The sequence below is a fragment of the Pygocentrus nattereri genome, chromosome 25 (genome assembly GCF_015220715.1).
Source record: "Pygocentrus nattereri isolate fPygNat1 chromosome 25, fPygNat1.pri, whole genome shotgun sequence".
NCBI classification, from domain to species: domain Eukaryota; kingdom Metazoa; phylum Chordata; class Actinopteri; order Characiformes; family Serrasalmidae; genus Pygocentrus; species Pygocentrus nattereri.
Genome location: NC_051235.1, coordinates 5,008,296 through 5,032,390, shown reverse-complemented (window position 1 = coordinate 5,032,390; position 24,095 = coordinate 5,008,296). Strand labels below are relative to the sequence as shown.

General features: G+C 41.2%; 1 protein-coding gene across 1 annotated transcript; it reads left to right on the top strand.

The window, feature by feature from the left end:
• The first annotated feature begins 2,428 nt into the window (after nucleotides 1-2,428).
• Nucleotides 2,429-16,571, top strand: LOC108412145 (beta-1,3-galactosyltransferase 2-like). The gene is made up of 2 exons (XM_017684061.2): nucleotides 2,429-2,516; nucleotides 15,199-16,571. The coding sequence occupies exon 2, from the start codon at nucleotides 15,212-15,214 to the stop codon at nucleotides 16,352-16,354; it is 1,143 nt and encodes a 380-aa protein (XP_017539550.2). The 5' UTR covers nucleotides 2,429-2,516; nucleotides 15,199-15,211; the 3' UTR covers nucleotides 16,355-16,571.
• The last annotated feature ends 7,524 nt before the right edge of the window (nucleotides 16,572-24,095 follow it).

Genomic DNA, 24,095 nt, shown 5'->3' with positions numbered 1-24,095 from the left:
TAGTCCATCTGTTTCTCTGATACTCTGTTACCCTGTTCTTCAGTGGTCAGGACCCCCATGGACCCTCACAGAGCAGGTACTATTTGGGTGCTAGATCATTCTCAGCACTGCAGTAACACTGACGTGGTGGTGGTATGTCAATGTGTGTTGTGCTGGCATGAGTGGATCAGACATAGCAGTGCAGCTGGAGTTTTTAAACACTGTGTCCACTCACTGTCCACTCTATTAGACACTCCTACCTTGTCGGTCCACCTTGTAGATGTAAATTCAGAGACGACAGCTCTACTGCTGCTCAGTTTGTGTTGGTTGTCCTGTAGTCCTTCATCAGTGGTCACAGGATGCTGCCCACAGGACGCTGTTGGCTGGATATTTTTGGTTGGTGGACTGTTCTCAGTCCAGCAGTGACAATGAGGTGTGTAAAAACTCCAGCAGCTCTGCTGTGTCTGATCCACTCAGACCAGTGCAACACACACTAACACACCACCACCACCACATCAGTGTTACTGCAGTGCTGAGAATAACCCACCACCCAAAGAGTACCTGCTCTGTGAGGGTCCATGGGGGTCCTGACCACTGAAGAACTGGGTGAAAGCAGGGCTAACAAACTCTGATTTCTTTCAGATTTGTCAGTCTGCGTGTGCGTGGAACAAAACATGAAATAAAGGATATGGATATTCTTCATCTTCTAGATGATGTATGTTTATATTTTCAGGTTAGGTGGCGCAATGTTTTTAAAAAAGCTGTGGCATGAAGTTTGAGTTTTGCGTTACGTTTATGTCACGTCTTCTTCTGTGACATGACATTGGCTGGTTGCAAAGCAGAAATCTGATTACCGTTGGACTCATGAAGTTTCCCTTTATCTGATTACCCAAGCGCATGTAACCGTGTTGGCCAGATTACTGAAAAATCAGATTTTCTGCAGTTATTGGATTATTAAGTGCAGGTAAACGCGCTAACTGAAAGCTATTTTTAAAAATGCATGGAGAGATACATGCAGAGCACTGTTTAGCAAAACATGGAAAACGTATGTTAACTAATTTTTAACATAATCAACATTACACTACAAAAAAAACGTGTAGGTTCACTGGTGAATAAAACGGCTATATCTGTGTTGTAGTCATGGTGACCCCTGGTTCCCATCATCACCACTGTAAAGAAATCTGAGTTGCTCGGAGTGACTTTTGCATCTCAATAACTGAATTACGCCGAGATCTGTGGACTCCCAAACAGCCTTGCACTGTATTCCACTCATTTATATCTACACTCTCAGAAAAAACGGTACAACACGGTCTACTGAGCAGTACCCTTGTTGTCACTGGGGTGGTACCCTCAGGGGTACATGTCAGTACCTGACCTTTAGTCAGCGAACATAACTGAACCATTATCCACTGAAATGATCTGTTCTGACTCCACACACCCTGCCTTGCCTCCAGGTGTTTATTCTACTGTTCTGTTTCAAAACATTAGTTTATAAAAAGATACAAATATCTACTTTTCCACTGGGAAAAACTTATTTAAGGTACACAATTGGACCTTAAAACCACTGTTGGACCTTTGAGGGTACACTTACATTGTACCTGGATGAAGGAATCATGTGTCTGCATGGTACCTTTATTACCAACAGTGTATGGGTGATTGGCATGTATACATTACTTATGGAAAGCAGGAAACTGGTTTCGTGAGTTTAGCTCGTTGAATGCCTGTATATAGTTTCAAAGTGGAAGGTCTGCTTTCAGGTAAAGTGGTGCAATGTTTTTCAAAAAAGCCATGGCGTGAAGTTTGAGTTTTATCTCATGTTTAAGTCACATCTTCTTCTGGGAGTTTACTGACTGATCGCCAAGCAGAAATCTGGTTACGGTCAGGCTCATGTATACGTCAGTTACATGTAAAGGATGAAACAAGTTTCACAAGTTGGGTGTTTAGTTCATTGAACGCCTTCATATGGTTTCAAAGTAGAAGGGCTGCTTTGCTGTTCCCTGTCAGATGTACTGAATGTAAATATTTAACTGTAATATTAACATTTATCAATCATTTTGTCCTGACCTATTGGTTTTTAAAAATCGCTAAGTGTCCCAGTCGTAAAAATTGGAAAATGGAAAAAATACAGAAATCTGAGTTGCTCTGAGTGACTTTGTTTACATCTCAATTACTGGATTATCCAGAGATCTGCGGAATCCCTCAGTCTGTATTGTAAACCAGACTCCAGCTGCTTCTCTTTACGGCCATTTTTGGTTACCTGTCCCGGGGAAGCCGTGGTCACCTTTGTGTGCGTAAAGTGTAATGGTAAACTCTTCATTGCTGCAATGGGTGCTCTTGCCCCACCTGCCCTCCCCCTCGTTCTCATGAAACAACTGAAGGCAGGTAGGAAGGGAGGAGGAAGCTGTAATTGCATGACTGAATCACATAAACGCTTCACACAGCCCATCTTCTCAGAGAGACGCTTACAGTCTGTGTTGTGTTCTGTTCCTACATGCATTTGTTAGAAGGAGCCCTCCAGCAGTACCGACCATATAAAGGTGAGCTAACCTTCGTCTTCTCCTTTACATGAGTCAAAGATCTGCTAATAATCTGAAGCTTTAATTGTAGAGGTACTTATTAGTCTAGACTCAAACCATCAAGCATCAGAAACATAAAGACAAAGATTACAGCTTTTATGCAAGTCAGACGTTCTTGTTGTAGACATTTTTTCATAGTAAATTAGTACTCTGTTAAGAATAAATGCGATGCCTTTTATGACAGCATCACAGTTTGTTGTAATCCAGTCTAACAGGCTTTAAAGCTTGGGACTGCGATCTGGATTTGAACGTTTGTTTTACTTTGTCCAGTAATTGTTTGTTTTCCCTTCACCAAGTCTGAATGTACTCGATCTAAAAGAACAGCCAATGACCGTTTTCAAAAACACACACCATTACAGTGTTTGACTTTGAGCTTCTAGTGGCAAAAAAAACTATTACTCCTAGTTCTACAGATACCAAAGATGATCTGAAGCCTCATTACACATCTGGCAATGGACGTTATGCCGGACCTTTATCAAGTATTTTGTCCTGACTTATTGGTTTTTAGAAATTGCTAAGTGTCCTAGTTGTAAAATTTGAAAATGGAAAAATATGGACTAAATTCCGGCTTCGAGGTGACGGCTACTACACCCATACAACCAGTTTTGTCCGGTTTAAAGAAAGGTGTGCGTCAGAAACAAGATAACTAATTCTAGAGATGTAAGCCAGGGCTGTCATGCTGACTGCATCATCCTCACATATACTGGGTTTATATACTAACATTTTGTAAATTACAAGCAAACTTCCAAAACTTCAGTAAAAGAAAGTGCAAATGGATCAAATTTCCATTCTCTAAAGCTATGTTGGAATTTTATTCATATTATACCACCTTTACACTGAGAATACAGGGGGAACATCTTTAACCAGAGGCTGAGAAAAGTGGTTTCCCCTTGTATATTACAGCTGGAGTGGAATAAAACTATAGTGGCTACAGCTACTAGCTACATTTAATAAAACTATAGCGGCTACAGCTACAAGCTACATTTAATAAAACTATAGCGGCTACAGCTACTAGCTACATTTAATAAAACTATAGCGGCTACAGCTACAAGCTACATTTAATAAAACTATAGCGGCTACAGCTACTAGCTACATTTAATAAAACTATAGCGGCTACAGCTACTAGCTACATTTAATAAAACTATAGCGGCTACAGCTACTAGCTACATTTAATAAAACTATAGCGGCTACAGCTACTAGCTACATTTAATAAAACTATAGCGGCTACAGCTACTAGCTACATTTAATAAAACTATAGCGGCTACAGCTACTAGCTACTAATATTTGTAGCTAACAACAAAAAAAGTGCGCTACTTAGCTACTCCTCCATCCCTGCATTCACGTCGCGTCTTCCGCTGTGAGTTTACTGGCTGGTTGCAAAGCAGAAATCTGATTACCGTCGGACTCATGAAGTTTCCCTTTATCTGATTACCCAAGCGCATGTAACCGTGTTGGCCAGATTACTGAAAAATCAGATTTTCTGCAGTTATTGGATTATTAAGTGCAGGTAAACGCGCTAACTGAAAGCTATTTTTAAAAATGCATGGAGAGATACATGCAGAGCACTGTTTAGCAAAACATGGAAAACATATGTTAACTAATTTTTAACATAATCAACATTACACTACAAAAAAAACGTGTAGGTTCACTGGTGAATAAAACGGCTATATCTGTGTTGTAGTCATGGTGACCCCTGGTTCCCATCATCACCACTGTAAAGAAATCTGAGTTGCTCGGAGTGACTGTTGCATCTCAATAACTGAATTACGCAGAGATCTGTGGACTCCCAAACAGCCTTGCACTGTATTCCACTCATTTATATCTACACTCTCAGAAAAAACGGTATGACAAGGTCTACTGGTTTCAAAACATTAGTTTATAAAAAGATACAAATATCTACTTTTCCACTGGGAAAAACTTATTTAAGGTACACAATTGGACCTTAAAACCACTGTTGGACCTTTGAGGGTACACTTACATTGTACCTGGATGAAGGAATCATGTGTCTGCATGGTACCTTTATTACCAACAGTGTATGGGTGACTGGCATGCATACATTACTTATGAAAAGCAGGAAACTAGTTTCGTGAGTTTAGCTCGTTGAATGCCTGTATATAGTTTCAAAGTGGAAGGTCTGCTTTCAGGTAAAGTGGCGCAATGTTTTTCAAAAAGCCATGGCGTGAAGTTTGAGTTTTATCTCATGTTTAAGTCACAACTTCTTCTGTGAGTTTACTGACTGATCGCCAAGCAGAAATCTGAAATATTCATTCATAAGGCATAATAAACTGAATTACACTGAATCACACTTTATAGTTATGTTTATTATACATTATGAATTGTCAATATAACATGTTACAAGTAGGTTTGATAACATGTTATACTGTCAGTGCCAAAGAAATCAATCCCAGCTTGGAGAGCGTAAAGACAGATTGCCAATATTTTTTGTCACCGGTGGTGCTGTTAGGGCTGCATCTTTGGGGCTTCAGTCTGTAATATTCATATGCTCCAAACAGTATAATATTGCATAATAATATGCAGTGTTAAGTCAGTGCCAGGCTAATGGTGGTGAACATTAACAGTGGTGAACATTAACAGTGGTGTACATTGACTTTCCCACATTGGGTGAAACTCTGATGTTGCTCTAGTTTAAACTCTGACATCTGAAGCCTGTAATGAGCTTTATTGTGTTTTAGTAAATCCTTCAGTAAATTCTTCAACTTGAAGCCTCACTCTTAACACAGGTGGAGGCTTTAGTACAGTGCGCTTCACTTTACTTAGAGTGGACAAATACAATTCATGAGTTCTTATAATTTCTTATGAACAGTACTTATAATGCATTATGTTAACAATTCATAATGCATAATAAGCATGACTATAACATGTAATGCATTTTTATAAATATTTATAGCCATGTTTATGATGCCTTCTGAATGCATTATAACATGTTATCAATGTGTTTATAGATGCTTACAAACATGACATTCATAGAAAATTTTACAGGAATTGCTTATGTATGGTTATGTATGCTTATGTAGACATTTATGGACAGATAGGGCATTGCTTATGGATGATTATGTACTTATGGATGGCTAGGGCATTGCTTACAGATGGTTATGTATACCTATGGATGCTTATGTACTCACTTACGGATGGCTAGGGCATTGATTATGGATGGTTATGTATGCTTACGTACTCACAGATGGATAGGGCATTGGTTATGGACAGTTATATATGCTCATGGATGCTTACGTACTCGCTTAGGGATGGCTAGAGCATTGCTGGGGCTCAAACTCCAAGAGGAGAAAATGTCTGATGACAGCTAGTGAGAAATGGAGTTGAAAACAAATTCTATATTATTTACGTAACTCAGATGCAGAAATAAAACTTGAAAACTTCTGACTAAACAAGATGTCAGAGTTAGGTGTCCCACCTAACACCAGTGTCCCTGGACTGCGCCAAGAGCTCTGCGGAAGTTGTGTACCTGAGATATCAGACAGCACTTTATTGAACTGCGAGTTAAATATTAAACGACTGCCATCACTTACCACATAATCGACATTAAGACTGCTCAAAATATACTCTCAATCTTTCATACTGGTTTTGTAGAATAAAAAACAACCATCTAACCAACATCACCATGTTCTTTCATTTCTTCGTCGATATAAGGTAGCCAGCACATGGCAGGGGTATAAACATCTGAGGTCTGTTGTTCTGAGGTCAATTTAAAACTCTGAAATAAGTTGTTTGCCACGTAAACCTCAGCTCCTCTGCAGTAAATCTAATCATTGACATTTCACATGTCGAACTGCTGAGCTTTCAAACAAATAACTTAAATGTGAGCTTGGGAAGGGCGAAGCTACAGACCTCACAAAGTCCACACCACAGTCTGTCCTGTGCCTGTGGAGAGGAATTTGAGCCAAACTGAAAAGCAGTCACTACAGTCGAAAAACCTGAATTACAACTCACCCTTGACACTCATTGCAACTTCAGATTGAGATACTGATACTGTATGAGCCAAAGTGAAAAGCAAAGCCTCCATCACATTGTTTTAATGTCACTTTACACCTTTACTGAAAAACAAGGCATGAGGATGTACCTTATAAAAACAAATAGCTGAATTCATGTCAGAACACAGTCCACCTTGAAATGTCATAAAGACATGGCTGTACTGCTTTCCATCGTTCAGTACTTTAAACAATGTTAAATCAGTGTAACACATCTTTCATTTTCATTTTGGCACACGTTGCATGTTACTGTTTAATCTTATGAGCACTTTATTACATTAATTTGACTGCATTTAAATAAGGCAAACACAATTGAAGTGCAAACACTGTACCAGAGTATTTGCTATCAATCTGGCATATATTCTGCATGTCATTTGTGGGAAAGTAATGTGTTATGCATTTCAGTGAGAAAAGCCTGTTGTACTGCACGGGTAGAAGCAATATGGCTGTGCATTGGTTACATTTTAAAAACTGACTGCACTAGATTGTGACATTAATTCATCACTAATTTCTGAAATGCACTGTGTTTCATCATGGCACTTCTGCATGTCACCATGGAACAGTAATGGCACATGTGCAATGCATTTCATGTTTTTTCAGCTGCAGTGATTTGCTTTTTAATTGGCACAAACTCCTCTCCATTCCTTGCGTAATGTGGTGCTGGCTCACAAGTAAATAAGAAGGATGCCCCTTTTCTGCTTAATGAAATGCTCTTTTATCGAACAAAGCAGAAAAGGCCAGTTAAAAGAGCAAGAATAACCAGTGTGTGAAACACACTGCAACAAGGACTCTGTCTCAGCTTCACTGCTAGCTGTGACCAGCTTCACTTGTCCCATCTCCAAGCCCAGTGTTTCCTTTCCAAGGCCCCAGAACCTGTAAGGAAGTCCAACCCAAGAATGCACACGTCCCTTATAGGCTTAACCAGAATTTGTACACTTGGCTCAGGCCCCCCACCATGACTAGGGGGCTGCCTCCTACCTCTCATATCAACTCGGCCACTGGTAATGGCCTCGAGTTGGGCAGCTGCTTCCTTATGGTGCACCTGACCAAATGTTTGTGGTGGCAGCCGATCTTCCCAACTGGCTTATTTCCCACTGGAGAGCTATGGTCAATGCCAATAGTTCACTGTACTGCTCTGCCAGCAAACCCACAACCATATCATATCTGTGTGAAATACGGCTCCCTAATATGGCTCCCTGTGACATTGGCTGTCGTAGCATGATACAGGGGTGATAGTGGGAAAAATTCCTGAGCCTGAACTTTTTTTCTCTGCTCGGGAGGTGAGCAGGGTGGGGGTGCTATGTATGTGACACACTTAAGACATAACTTGTTGGCCCCTGGGTGCAGATATACGTCTCTGTATAACCCTGATCTTCATTACTGTCAAAGAATTTTTGCTTTTGAATTCGTCCCTTCAATGATAGATTGTGTTGAATTTTGTTGAAATACATGAACAACATTCAGACATGAGATAAACAAACCCAATATAAGCCTATATTTCAGAAGCTTCTGCAGATTACCAGAACTCTTGGGACTAGCAGGCCTGTTCAGGAATCCATACCTTATTGCTTCTATAGCATAGGAGACTACAGATGCTACAGCCATACCAAGAACGGTCAGCAGGTGGCAATAACAATACTCCAAAGTAAACTAGGAATTGATTAGTAGCGTAACCATTGACTAAATGACATGAACAAGGACACACTCGTTTCTTTTAAAAATATAATAGCAAACTATGCACCATTTATTTTAAATATTTTGAAACAGTTACAGTGCAACAAACTCATAAATAATACCACAGCCGTAAAATTACTATTCAGTTCCATTTTCCCCTTAATATAGGCTTAATATAGTTGTGTTCCATGGCTGAGTTTATACGTTTCGCGTTGACAGTGGGAAAAAATTCGCACGTGTATTTCCCGGGATTTTCTACTGAATCTATCAGTTTGTTTGGTCAAAGCAAGTCCCGCCCCCCCTGTTTCTGACTGGCTTAATGGCTAGTAGGCTAGGCCTTGGTGTTGGTTACAGTGAAACCTGCGCATGTCAGATCAAGAGAAGCGTCAGATCCTATGGTCAGATCACTAGGCCAGGGGTCGGCAACCCGCATGCGGCTCTTTGATCCCTCTGATGCGGCTCAGCTTTTGAAGATAATTCATTTAATTAACGTATATTATTTTTGAGACTTAAAAAAATGTTCGGGCGGAATATCACAAACGGCCGGTATTTAGTTTCGGTTCGCTTGACTGACATGTCGGCGCCAATTATTTTGCTTTTATGGCTCTGACCCCTGCACTAGGCAAACCTTTTTTTTTTCTCGCAGACACGTCGGTACGCCGGAATTCCGGCGTGGCGCCTGAAAACTATCAGGCCTGATGATAGGTGGACACACGCTGTCTCCTTCTCACTGGGCTCCAGCCACGCCATCTTGAATGCTATCTTTTGCAATAAGCTGCCAAACGTGTCTCAAACGCCACTGCACCATCTTCTTTTTACTGCTCCCCCTGGCTCTGCCTTCTTCACCGTCCACTGCTCACTTAATTTTTTTTTTTGTTCGCTTTGTTACTTGGCATTGCCATCCCACTTCTGACACCACTGTAGTGTTGACTCAGAAGATGATTCAGATGATGCCATTTTTAATCTCTGTTCTGTTAAACTCTAGCTGGTTGGTTAGTGTACTGGGTAACACCTCTGTCTTCTATGCTGTAGATCGGGGTTCAATCCCTGCCTGGTAAGCACCCTACACTATGCCAATAAGAGTCCTTGGGCAAGACTCCTAACACTACCTTCACCGACCTGTGTAAAATTATCAAATTGTAAGCTGCTCTGGATAAGAGCATCTGCCAAATGCTGTAAATGTAAATATAACTCCTCTCCATGGTACAGACACTTAACAGAACACAGCCCAGAACAAATAACTACACAAAATCAACATAATACATCTTTAACAAACAAGAAGTTTCTCTTTTTAAGTAGTGGGAAAGGTTGGGGTTGTGGAGCGTGTTGTGCAGCTTTGCATTCCACACGTCTAAAACCTCATCTGAAATGCTGCACATGTCCAATCGACCTGACTGCATGTCTTTGGACTGTGGGAGGAAACCGGAGAACCCGGAGGAAACCCACGCAGACACGGGGAGAACATGCAAACTCCTGTTCTTTATATTATATAATGAAAATAATTTTTACAGAGCAGATTGCTGAAGAGACGCCATCTGTTTATAGTTTATATCCCAGATTTGGGGAAAAATGGGTCGACTTTCAGTTTAAAAAAAAAAGTGAGTTTTTTTTTAATTATAAGGATTTAAAATTACATCATCTATTTGACTGGAAAGAGGACAGTTACAGCCTCATGCAACACCCACCTTCTAAATGTAGCTTATAAAATATGACAGTTAAGAGAAATATGTCGAAGTGCATTTTGGAACCACTGGTGGTCTCATATTTTATATAAAACTTGAAATTGCTTTAAATGTAGTTGGAACCAAATTCAAATACTGAAATCACTATATGCAGCATTTTGGGAAGCCAGACAGTTCAGTAAATCAGTGAAGGCTTTAACGAGGCTGTAACGTGCAACAGATTTGCTCTTGTTTGTGACTGAATGAAATGTACCTGAATGCACACATCAGGTCTGGATCACCCCATTGGTCAAATGCGCATGTACCCAAGGGCTACATTAGCACTTTCGCTCCAAAACAAAAGAAACAAAGAAAACATCAGATGCCATACCTGTCTTTGCTGACTGACTAGATCTGGGTGTGGGACCTGGCATAGGTATAGGGCCTGGCAACTAAGTCAGGGAAATTGTTTATTTTGAAGCAAGTTGAGAACTTTAGTAGCAGAACAGCAAAAAAATGAACTAACTTCAATCTTATGCTGTCCAACCTTTGTTTAACCAACTATTTTACTCTCTGCTATTACCTCAGCCAAGCTGTCAATTTTTATTGTTTCTTTACTTTTAGCAGCAAGCCAAAATGAAAGCAGTTTGAAGCTCTAGATATTCAAAAGATGTGGTACCTGTAAAAACTTATAGACAACAAATAAATAACTTTTACCTGTACAATAAACTTTGTTAGAAAAATGTTAGAAAATTAGCAAGCTGAATTAGATAAATGCATAACGCACTGTAAGCATGGGTTTCAGTGGTGTAAACAGAGCATGGACAGTGGAGAGGGACGAAGTGAAACACATTTAGATTACTTGATTTACTGCTTTGTCAGAACATTCAAATATGTATTCAATCATTCAGAGTGATTTGGTTCTCAGTGTTCGTATTGGTGGTGATGGGAACCAAACGTCCACCTCTAAAAGCTCCCTCACAGAAAATTTGAACATGAAAACAGGGCCTGATGTTTGAAACATTGTTTCATGATAGTTCTATGATAGAGTTGTGGCAAAAATGTATTTTAATCCACTCGTGTTAGAAGGATACATGCATAAGGCAAAATAGTCCCCCAAAAAAACTTTTTCCAGAATCACGACCATTTTACCATTATCAATATTTCATATAAAAACATGTAGGTTCACTTATGACAACAAAAATGACTACATTAGTGTTGCAGATGTGGCGATCACCATAAAAAAAGTCTCTACAATGAACCAAACAACTCTGAATGACTGTTTACATTTCAACCACTGAATTCTTTCAAAACGTAAAAAATTGTGGCATTCCCCTTTAACTCTTATGTATACATGAATACCAAAATTAGTCAGAATGCACATCCCTTGATATGCCAGATATAAAACATTAGCTCCATAGCAGAGAATTCAGTACTCAAGGTCTGAAATTTGTCAAATGAAATACCAAACAAAGTAAGACTTTTTAAAGACCCACACTGCTAAAGCATGTTTCAGTGGGGCGTGGCATGAAGCAGGTGGGGGTAAGTGTAAATACTGCAATCTATACCTTTTAGAAAGGAGAGTAGAGCCAACACCTCAAATCAAACAAGTCACCTATGAATTGGCAGTTGAGCAAACCAGACCAGTCAGACACGTCTGCTTCAGTGAGTTTACGCTGGACCTCCGTTACAGAGGTCAGTGGTTCATATCCCAAAAGGGGGCTTGCCTCAGGTCTTACCTTTAAAAGGTTCTCCATTCTTTTCCCCAGTCGTCCTGCTCCCCTGGTCCATGGCAGAACGAGACTGGGGTTGCTTTTATTTCGTGTTGACTCTGATTCGTGACTCTGATTCGTGTTGACTCTGATTCCCTTTTTCCCAGACCTCCACCTGATTTACCCCATAGTAAGAGCTCAAGGCATGGCATTTGGCAGACACTCGTATCCAGAGGGACTTACAATTTGATCATTTTTACACAGGCAGGTGAAGGTACCGTTAGGAGTCTTGCCCAAGGTCTCTTATTGGTATAGCGTAGGGTGTTTACCTCGGTGGGGATTGAACCCCATAAAATGGTACTGTGTCTGGCAGCTTTCTTCCAGTGGCTCACAGTGGAAGGCAAAGGCTGGGGGCCTGGTCTATATGTAGTGTTCATTTGCCTCTTTGTCTTTATCTACTTTGTTTCTGTTAGATCCTAGCCCTTTGTTTGTGCCCTATTTAGCTTAGTCTGGATTCACTATTATCCTGTCTTTTTTTTTTGTTTTGATTTGTTTGGTTGCTTTTACAGTCTGTTCTCAGGGGTAAAGCATTTGGATTTATTTAATAAAAAAGCAGCACTTATATCCACCCACCTCATATCTTACCCTACTGAAACTTTAAAAGTTTAAAAAGTTACACTTTTCACTTTTCAGAGCTACAGTTTTCAAATGTGTGGCGTTAAGTTATAAATCGTCCACTACAAAGCTAATGTTTTATAACTGGTATCTCATCTAGGGACATGTATTCCTATGGGAGGCAAATCTGGCCAAAAACCTTCTAATTTAAACAATAAAATGTAAATGCAAACCTCTTTTTGCCGTTTCCTTTTCCTAATATATGTGCAAATATCCTGCTAAAATTGAAAATGAAATGAAATATATCTACATTTAAACATTAATTTTTCATGTAAGCATGAGTAATTTGTCACAAAATAAAATTAATTTGAAACACCTATTTCTCATTTCATTTTAGTTTTTATGCTGGTATTTCATGGCCATTTGATCTGAGGCTGTTGGGTTTGCTGTTCAATTTCACTAGATCTGACACACGTTGATGGTTTTTCTCGAGACTCGAAGTCATTTAGCTTGAGGAATGATGCTGTACAGACTTTGAGGTCTGAGGATGTCCTAAAATGTACCCTGTAGCCCCACCTAGTGCTAAATAACATATATTCCATGCTGGTCAACTTGAAAACGAAAAAGTAAAGTAGGAAATGGGGGCGGCACGGTGGTGTGGTGGGTAGCACTGTCGCCTCACAGCAAGGAGGGCCAGGGTTCGATTCCCCGGCTGGGCAGCCAGGGTCCTCTCTGTGTGGAGTTTGCATGTTCTCCCCGTGTCTGCGTGGGTTTCCTCCCACAGTCCAAAGACATGCAGTCAGGCCAATTGGACATGCTAAATTGCCCAGACTGTCTGTGTCTGTCTGTCTGCCCTGCGATGGACTGGCGACCTGTCCAGGGTGTATCCTGCCTTCTGCCTGAAGACTGCTGGGAGGCTCCAGCATCCCCCCGCGACCCTGACGGAGAAGTGGCTTAGAAAATGGATGGATGGATAAAGTAGGAAATGAAAAGTAACTCTCCAGCAGGTGGCGCTGATGTTCGTTTGCATTTGCCTTTTCATTCTGACACTTAAAGCGGGTCTGCGCCGAAAACTGAATCACAAACTGAATCACTTTGCTGTTGATCTATCCATTTTGCATTTTCATTCACATTTTGTCAGATATGCAGCCGATTGCTATGAAAAAGAAATAAGAATGTAAACATTACACTTTGATTTTAGTTTTGACATGTATTCTGCTTTTCATGAAGAAAAGCCAACGCCAAAGTGAAACCTGGATTTTCTTTTCTCTATTAGCTTTTTCATTTTAGATTTGGCCATGAAACACCAGAATAACAACTAAAATGAAACAACAAATACTATAGCTGTTTAAAATGTATTTTTATTATTGTGGAAAATGAAATTGCAAATACAGGTATTTTATTTCCTTTTCAATTTTGGCAGAATATCTGTGCAAATATTTGGAAAAAGAAATGGCAAAAAGAGGTTTATATTTACATTTTATAGTTTTAGTTTTAATTTCTTTTTTTGCTAGATTTGCCTCCCATAGTATTCTGGCTCATTATGATATTCAAGCATCCGTACGAATCAACACAGATTTGGTTAACCTCAGAGAAGCAAAACAAAACTCATATACATAAGAAGTTTACACGATTTGAAAGCTACATCATCGTACGCATCACTGTTCACCCAGAAGATCATTAAATTTAGTTCTTATGTAATTTTTAAATATTTATTTAGAGAAATAGCTGAGTTCTGAAAACATCAAACCATGGGATACGTGTTGTCACCTCCAAGTGAGGAGACACTTGTTTATGCTCTGATCTTTAAAAGACGTGTCTCAGAACACAACGTCTTCCTCTTGGCTTTCTTTAATAAGGACGTGAAGGACGTTTTCCTGAGTCTAACATCATTATAAAGTGATTAAAAATACAAGCACTGCTCACTGCTGCTCATGTTACTCTGACTGGACTCGTGATTCTGTTTGTAATGGTAACGTCTACACTAAGCAGTTCTCTCTGCAGGCAAGTCATTTTCTGATTACTTGTAGTGAGCATGAAAACAGATTGTCCATCAGGTTGTTGAGTAGAGTGAACATAAACACCTCAGTCTTAATCTATAATCGGAATGTATTCAATCACCTGTAAGCACAGGTGATGGGTGAGGTGGAAGCTCATTGATAATACAAAAGGAGGAAAAATCCAGAAAGCCAGAACATGGTGACACTGCTTTACTGCATTATTCAGTAGCTTAAACTGAAATTTAAGCTTAAACTTGTGTTTATAGTTATGGAGTTTATTCCACATATAACTCGGATGTTTGCAACCCAGTTTGAGCCCAATCTGAGCTGTTTTTGCAGGTTTTAATCCTGTGACATTTGTGAAAGAGGGACACAGCTGATCTGTCATCTTGGTTTGTGCCATGCCAAGCTAACTGGTCAATAACTTTAGTTAGTCAGAATCAAACATGTTCTGTGGTGAGCAGAGCTGTTATCATGCTATGAGTGGTTGGTATAGTGCAGTGGATAAAACCTCTGTCTTCTACACTGCAGACGTGGGTACAATGCCCTGCCTGGGCAGCACCCTACACTATACCAATAAGAGTCCTTGGGCAAGATTCCTGACACTACCTTCACCTACCTGTGTACAATGATCAAATTTTAAATCGATCTGGATAAGAGTGTCTGCCAAATGCCTTAAATATAAATGTGTGCTAGAGTGTAACACACTGCAAGGGCAGTTTTTATTAAATGTGCTGAATAACATTCAAAAGCAGCAACAGCACCTATGACACACTTTTAAGCGATACTGTAATATGAGAATTTTGAAGACAAAGGCTAGAACTTGGCTGTTCATGTTAAATTCAAAGCAACAACAGGCCATTTTTCATCAGTTTGTATTGTGTTTAAAGTAAGCAAATATAAAGTAAACAAAAGGGGAGTTTTACTTTAAAGGGGTGCTTCACTTTAATGACTTCTTTCTTTTTTTTTTCTTTCAGTCCAGCCCAGGAAATGGCCAACTTCAGCCTCAGCAGGTTGCACTTTCAGTGCTGCTTCATATTACTCGGCATGTCTGTCGTTATCTATGTGATTGGCACCTTCTTTGAGGGCTCCAAAGTGTGGCTCAACAGTTTCTCCATGTTCCAAACAGCCAACAATCACACACTAATAAATGTAACCCATCTCACAATATATAACGAAACGGTCAACCAACAGACATCTGAAGCCATACACACAGAAATAACTACACTGAGCAGAGACAACCTGACAGACATGCTCAGTACGAAGTCCATGACAACTGTTCCAGTGAAAGAAGCATCATCCATCCAATACCATCAAGCATACCCACGCAACTACCGCTTCATCATAGATGAGCCCCATAAGTGTGATCAAGAAAAACCGTTTCTGGTCCTCATGGTCCCGGTAGCGCCACACGAACTGGAGGCACGCAACGCCATCCGGAGCACATGGGGTAATGAGAGTGTGGTCCAAAATAAAACCATCACTGTGATCTTCTTGCTGGGATTGCCTGGGAACGAGGCCGAGAAACAACAGGAGGAACTGAAGCTGGAAAGCCAGCGGTACCACGATGTGGTCCAGAGTGACTTCATGGACACCTACATCAACTTGACGATAAAGACCACAGTAATCATGGACTGGCTGGCCACACATTGCCCGCAGGCATCCTACGCCATGAAGGTCGACTCTGATATGTTCTTGAATCTGGAGAACTTGATGAACATGTTGCTGGCACCTGATACGCCGAAGGAAAACTACATTACGGGAAGGGTTATGTGGAACATACCAGTCATCCGGAACACAAATTCAAAGTGGTACGTGCCAAAGGAATTATATGCTGAAGACTACTACCCAACATACCTGCTGGGGATGGGTTATATCTTCTCCAATGACCTTCCAGAGAAGATTGTTGAGGCCTCGAAAGAAATAACGGCATTTAACATTGAGGATGCATATGTGGGTGCCTGTGTAAAACGAATAGGAGTTTCACCTTCAAGCCCTCCCAATCCCTCCCAGTTTAAGGACTATTTTAGTGGAACGTATAATCGAGAAGAGTTTGCCAGTGTGATCACCACCATCCTTCAATCCCCACAGCAGTTGATCACATTCTGGCAGGACCTAAAGAGGCCTACATGAGGGTCTTGGAGGGAAAAGTCAAAACTGATATTTGGTATATCGTTGTAATGATTTTGGATTATGTGTATGGTAAACCCCCATATCTTCTCAATATGTATTTAGAACTCATTCATAGTACAGACTCTTTTCAGACAAATTTTCCAGCTCAAACAATGGGCCTCATTCACCAACCATTCTTAAGAAGAAATTTCGGTCTCACTTTATATAAAGTGTCTCTAATATCTGTGTAGTTACACATGAATAACATATGCAGCAACACTAACTACTGATGATTTAGTCAATGTTACAGATGGATTAAAGAAGTACAGCCTATGTAATAACACATGTGTAGCAACTTCAGTTTTGCTTAATGTGATTACACAATTATATCTTTTACACTGGAACTTTCCTGAAGCGCAGTGTTAATGTTACCCTTTAAAATAAGTAGATAGTTCCTATGTAGTTATTATGTAGGTACTGCGTAATAAAGGAGTGGTAATGTAGATATTTTAAAATAAGGCAACATCTGCTGTTCTGTCATGTTACAGAAAGGTTTGAAGCTGAAAGTGGTTACAATGTCACAGCACTAGCAACATAAATGCTAGCTAAATGTTAGGAAAGCTGGCAGATACAGTGTAAGTAATGTCTGAATGTACGTTATTAGATATTTCCTTTTAATGCTAAAAAAACTTCTAAAAAAATGCTGTTCCATTCTGATTACACATGTAATTACATTTGGGTTATTACTCTTGTGTAATTACATGAGAGAGAACAGGCTGTTACAACTTTTAAAATACACATGTGTAATTGCATGAGGCAAAACGGAAGTTGATACATGTGTAATCACATAAGGTGTCCATCTGTAATCTAACTGTAACTGTGACTAAATCATGAGCAGTTACAGTGTTGTTGCATATGTTGTTCACATGTAACTACATGGTTATTAGAGACACTTGATATAAATTGGGACAGAAATTTCTTAAAACCTAATCACACAGTTTTCACAAAGACTCTGACTTTTACCAGTGTTTTCACCAGTTTACGAATCTAATGTAGACTTTTCTTAGGACCTTTCTCAAGAGCAAATTTAAGAAAAAAACTCATTGGTGAATTATGCCCAAAGAACACAAAGACTAGGCACCAGCAGCTTTCTGTCTCCGTCATTGTGAGGAATTAAAGAAAAGGTTTACAGAAGAAGTATTCTGGGTTCACTATTAACCCTGTTTAAAAAAGAAATTTGAGAGCATGAAGAACCTTTTAAAGAGTAAAAAACCGTCACATAATAGATATGTTCAATCAGTTTAATGGACCTTCTCACATCCTTTGTATTACCTGGAGGTTCTTTAAATCTTGCACTAGCCGTTTTATTTATAAAAGCGGTTCTTTAAGCGGGGGATCCCAACCTTTTACACTGTGTGGATCGTACAACCGCTCCTAGTGGTTTTAGGGCTGGTAGGGGAGGCCTGGGGGGAAATGAGGCCATGATGCACGTGGTTGTCTTCTTTCTCTCCACATGCAACTCACAATGGCTTTGGCACATTCACCTTCCCAGTGTTGATTAATCTGTGTTTTAAGTAGCTGTCATCATAGTCATGTCCATAAGTATTTGGACAGAGGCGAGTTTTGTAATTCTGTTTCTGTACTCCACCATGTTTTTGTTTTTGATGAATATTTTTCTAGGTTTGTAGTCAGGTTCTTTTTTTTGTTTGTTTTTTTTCTCACTTATGCTAGCTGAACTAATAGCGGCCAAAATCAACTTACACACATGCATGAGGACATGGAGAAGTGATGTAGGCCAGCCTGTTTAAAATAACAGAATTCATTTATGAACAGTTTAAAAGGCAAAAATCAGGGAAAACAGTCTATTATAACTAATATAATTCAGTTTGAGAACTTATGTCTTCTTTCCAGTCAAATCGATGGTGATTGTCATTTTAAACTTAATCATTTTATTTTATTAAAATAATTACTTATTTATTTTATTAAAGATAATAAAAGAAGCTGAACTCAAAATTGTTTTTTTTTTCTACTAAAAGTAGACCCATTTTTCCACAAGACACTCAAGAAACTGGGTGAAAACCAGTGATATTCCTCAGAACGAGGAGAGAACTTGTTCACTATTTAACTAATATTAAATAAATGCCTACAAGAGTGTATTTTATTTTTAAGAAATATATATTCTCTCAAAGAGATACACTATATTGCCAAAAGTAATCTTATGAACTAGAATGAGATATCCATAATAAATGCATAGGGTTTATGATTTCGGCTCACCCTTTGCAGCTACTACAGCTTCAACTCTTCTGGGAAGGCTTTCCACAAGGGTTAGGAACGTGTTTATGGGAATTTTTGACCGTTCTTCCAGAAGCACATTTGTGAGGTCAGACACTGATGTTGAATGAGAAGGTCTGGCTTGCAGTCTCAGCTCTAATTCATCCCAAAAGTGTTCTACCAGGTTGAGGTCAGGACTCAACCTGTGCAGGCCAGTCAAGTTTTTCTACACCAAACTTGCTCATCCATGTCTTTATGGACCTGCTTTGTGCACTGGTGTGCAGTCATGTTGGAACAGGAAAGGGACGTCCCCAAACTGTTCCCACAAAGTTGGGAGCATGAAATTGTCCAAAATCTCTTGGAGCTGAAGCTTTGAGTTCCTTTCACTGGAATTAAGGGGCTGAGCCCAACTCCTGAAAAACAACCCCACACCATAATCCCCCCTCCACCAAACTTTACACTCAGCACAATGCAGTCAGACAAGTACCGTTCTCCTGGCAACCGACAGAGAAGCGTGATTGGTCACTCCAGAGAACATGTCTCCACTGCTCTAGAGTCCAGTGACGGCGCTTTACACCACTGCATTCCATGCTTTGCATTGCGCTTGGTGATGTAAGGCTTGGATGAAGCCGCTCGGCCATGGAAACCCATTCCATGAAGCTCTCTACGCTGTTCTTGAGCTGATCTGAAGGCCACATGAAGTTTAGAGGTTTGTAGCGATTGACTCTGCAGAAAGTTGGTGACCTATGCCTATGCACTATGCCCCTCAGCATCCGCTGACCCTGCTCTATCATTTTACGTGGCCAACCACTTTGTGGCTGAGTTGCTGTCGTTCCCAATCACTTCCACTTTGATATAATAACACTGACACTTGACTGTGGAATATTCGGTAATGAGGAAATTTCACGACTGGACTTGTTGCACAGGTGGTGTCCGATCATGGTACCACGCTGGAATTCACTGAGAGCGACCCATTCTTTCACTAATGTTTGTAGAAGCAGTCTACAGGCCTAGGTGCTTGGTTTTATACACCTGTGGCCATGGAAGTGATTGGAACACCTGAATTCAGAGTGAAAACCTTTGGAAATATAGTTTATGTGGCTCATTGGCAGAAATTTGGCATTTCATTGCACACAGTCTACAGGAAATGTGCTGTCTATGACTATTTCATGTTTTTCTGGCATATAAATATGAGGTTACACACACATAAAATCTCTGTCATCCATCAACATGGGTAATGGGTAAACCCTTGGAGTCATCGACTCAAACGAGAAGGCTGTGAACCTGCACCAATTTGGAAATGATTATTTAAAATCAATCAGTAGTCAGTTGAAATTAATTACTATCAGGTTAATAATAAAAATTCTTTGAAAAGCTGGGAACAATTGAAAAATTGCAACCAAGAGAATGCATAACCATTCTGCCCCTGCGTACAGTGAGAAGGTTGGTAAGGTTGTACAAGTACATAGTGGAGTGAAATTACACTCCTCCAAGGAACAATACGGTACAGCATAAAACAGAATAAGCAGTACAAAGTGCAACGTGCAGAAACAATACAATAAATAAGATGAATAAATAGACAGACAGAGTAATCAGACCAGACAGTGCAGCACCAACACTCATTTCTGAGCATGAGGTAGGGTTGTAAATAAGGTGCAAAGATTATTTAACATGTGATCTGTGAATACGTGTGCACAGCAGTTCCTGAGGATATACGTGGTACTTGAGTAAACACTGTAAACACTGTATTAGAAGCAAGTTCCACAGTGCAAAAAAACATCAAAAGAGGAGAGTGTGAGTGTAGAATGAGTGTGTGAGGAGGGCTTTCACTTTAGTCATTTTGAGTTCAAAAACCTGACTGCTACAAAAGAAGTATACAGAAAACAATAATTGAATAAATTCCCAAATATAATAACGGCCTCTCACACTCACTCTGTGCTCGCACGGCCTCTCTCACACTCACTCTTTGCTCACACAGTCTCTCACACACTCACTCTTTGCTCGCACAGTCTCTCTCACTCCTTGCTCGCATGGTCTCTCACACACTCTCTTTGCTTGCACCTCCTTTCACGCATTCACTCTTTGCTCGCACTGACTCTCACTCTTGCTCACACTGTCTCAGTCTTTGCTCGCACTGTCTCTCTCACACTCACTCTTTGCTTAAACTGTCTCTCTCACACTCACTCTTGCTCGCACTCTCACACTCACACACTCAGTCTCTCACTCTTGCTCACACTTATGGTTGCACTCTTTTTCACACTCACTCTTGCTCGCACTGTCTCTCTCACACTCACTCTTGCTCGCACTCCCACTCACTCTTGCTCGCACTCTCACACTCACTCTTGCTCGCACTCTCACACTCACACACTCAGTCTCTCACTCTTGCTCACACTTATGGTTGCACTGTGTCTCTCACACTCACTCTGCTTAAACCGTCTCTCTCACACTCACTCTTGCTCGCACTCTCATACTCACTCTTGCTCGCACTCTCACACTCAGTCTCTCACTCTTGCTCACACTTATGGTTGCACTCTTTTTCACACTCACTCTTGCCCGCACTGTCTCTCACACTCACTCTTTGCTTAAACCGTCTCTCTCACACTCACTCTTGCTCGCACTCTCACACTCACTCTTGCTCGCACTCTCACACTCACTCTCACTCTCACACTTACTCGCACTCACACTCAGTCTCACTCTTGCTCACACTTATGGTTGCACTCTGTCTCACACTCACTCTTGCTCGCACTCTCACACTCACTCTTGCTCGCACTCTCACACTCACTCTTGCTCGCACTCTCACACTCACTCTTGCTCGCACTCTCACTCTTGCTCACACTCACACACTCAGTCTCTCACTCTTGCTCACACTTATGGTTGCACTGTCTTTTTCACACTCACTCTTGCTCGCACTGTCTCTCACACTCACTCTTGCTCACACTCACACTCTCACACTCACTCTTACTCGCACTCTCACACTCAGTCTCTCACTCTTGCTCACACTTATGGTTGCACTGTCTCTCTCACACTCTTTGCTCACACTGTCTCTCTCACTCTCACTTTTTGCTCGCATTGTCTCTATTGCATTCACTCTTGCTCGCACTCGCACACTCACTCTAACTCGCACTCTCACACTCACTCTTACTCGCACTCTCACACTCACTCAGTGTCACTCTTGCTCACACTTATGGTTGCACTCTCTCTTTCACACTCACTCTTGCTCGCACTGTCTCTCTCACACTGACTCTTTGCTTAAACTGTCTCTCACACTCACTCTTGCTCGCACTCTCACACTCACTCTTGCTCGCACTCTCACACTCACTCAGTGTCACTCTTGCTCACACTTATGGTTGCACTGTCTTTTTCACACTCACACTGTCTCTCTCACACTCACTCTTTGCTTAAACTGTCTCTCTCACACTCACTCTTGCTCGCACTCTCACACTCACTTTCGCTTGTTCTTTCGCACTCTCACTCACACTCCGGCTCACACTGTCTCACACTCATTCTTTGCTCGCACTGTCTCTCTCACACTCACTCTTGCTCGCAGTGTCTCACTCTTGCTCACACAGTCTCTGACACTCACTCTTCCTCGCTCTGTCTCTCTCACACTCACTCTTCCTCGCTCTGTCTCTCTCACATTCACTCTTGCTCGTACTGTCTCTGAAAGGGTTATCTCTGCTCTAACTCTGCTCTAAGCAGATTTTGCAGCAAGTATAGCTGCTGTCCTTGGCAGTTTGCACAAACAACTTGCTCCTCTTATCGGGAAAACATTCCATCCAGAACCATTTGTTCCCTTTTGTACGTAAGATTATCGTACACAGAGCAGAAGCACCCCTCCTTTGGGCAGTTCCGGTGGTCCGTGAGTGTGTTTCTGTCAGTTTAGCAGTATGACTGTTAGACAGGTATTGGGTCCACCCTGTTTGCTTGTACGCAACAGGGCAGGACGTGTTTGTATAAAAGAAGGAGTGCCCTTCTTTCATTGTGCAGAAGACTTAATAAACTCTTTGATTGATTACGAGAGTGGTTCTGTCTTCCTGCACCGGGCATGCCCGCTGAGACTGAGAGATTCTAACAGGACAGGTGTAATCCACTCTCTGGTTCCTCTTCCACAAACGGACTAAAATTGGCCGGTCCGTACAGTCTCACTCTTACACTGTCTCTCTCACTTATGGCTGCACTGTCTCTTTCACACTCACTCTTGCTCGCACGGTCTCTCTCACACTCAGTCTTTGCTTAAACTGTCTCTCTCACACTCACTCTTTGCTTAGCACTGTCACACTCACTCTTGCTTCGCACTCACACTCACTCTTGCTTCGCACTCTCACACTCACTCTTGCTTCGCACTCTCACACTCACACACTCAGTCTCTCAGTCTTGCTCACACTTATGGTTGCACTGTCTCTTTCACACTCACTCTTGCACGCACTGTCTCTCACACTCACTCTTTGCTTAAACTGTATCTCTCTGTCACTCTCACACTCACTCTTGCTCGCACTCTCACACTCAGTCTCTCACTCTTGCTCGCATGGTCTCTCACACTCACTTTCGCTCGTTCATTCTCTCACACTCACTCTTGCTCGCAGTGTCTCTCTCACTCTTGCTCAGTCTCTCACACTCACTCTTGCTTCGCACTCTCACACTCACACACTCAGTCTCTCACTCTTGCTCACACTTATGGTTGCACTGTCTCTTTCACACTCACTCTTGCTCGCACTGTCTCTCACACTCACTCTTACTCGCACTCTCACACTCAGTCTCTCACTCTTGCTCACATTTATGGTTGCACTGTCTCTCTCACACTCACTCTTACTCGCACTCTCACACTCTCACACTCACACACTCAGTCTCTCACTCTTGCTCACACTTATGGTTGCACTGTCTCTCTCACACTCTTTGCTCACACTGTCTCTCTCTCTCACTTTTTGCTTGCATTGTCTCTATTGCATTCACTCTTGCTCGCACTGTCTCTCTCAGTCATTCTTGCTCACACTCGCACACTCACTCTAACTCGCACTCTCACAATCACTCTTACTCTCACACTCACTCAGTGTCACTCTTGCTCACACTTATGGTTGCACTCTCTCTTTCACACTCACTCTTGCTCGCACTGTCTCTCTCAGTCATTCTTGCTCACACTCGCACACTCACTCTAACTCGCACTCTCACAATCACTCTTACTCTCACACTCACTCAGTGTCACTCTTGCTCACACTTATGGTTGCACTCTCTCTCTCACACTCACTCTTTGCTTAAACTGTTTCTCACACTCACTCTTGCTTCGCACTCTCACACTCACTCTTGCTTCGCACTCTCACACTCACACACTCAGTCTCTCACTCTTGCTCACACTTATGGTTGCACTGTCTCTTTCACACTCACTCTTGCTCGCACTGTCTCTCACACTCACTCTTTGCTTAAACCGTATCTCTCTGTCACTCTCACACTCACTCTTGCTCGCACTCTCACACTCAGTCTCACTCTTGCTCGCATG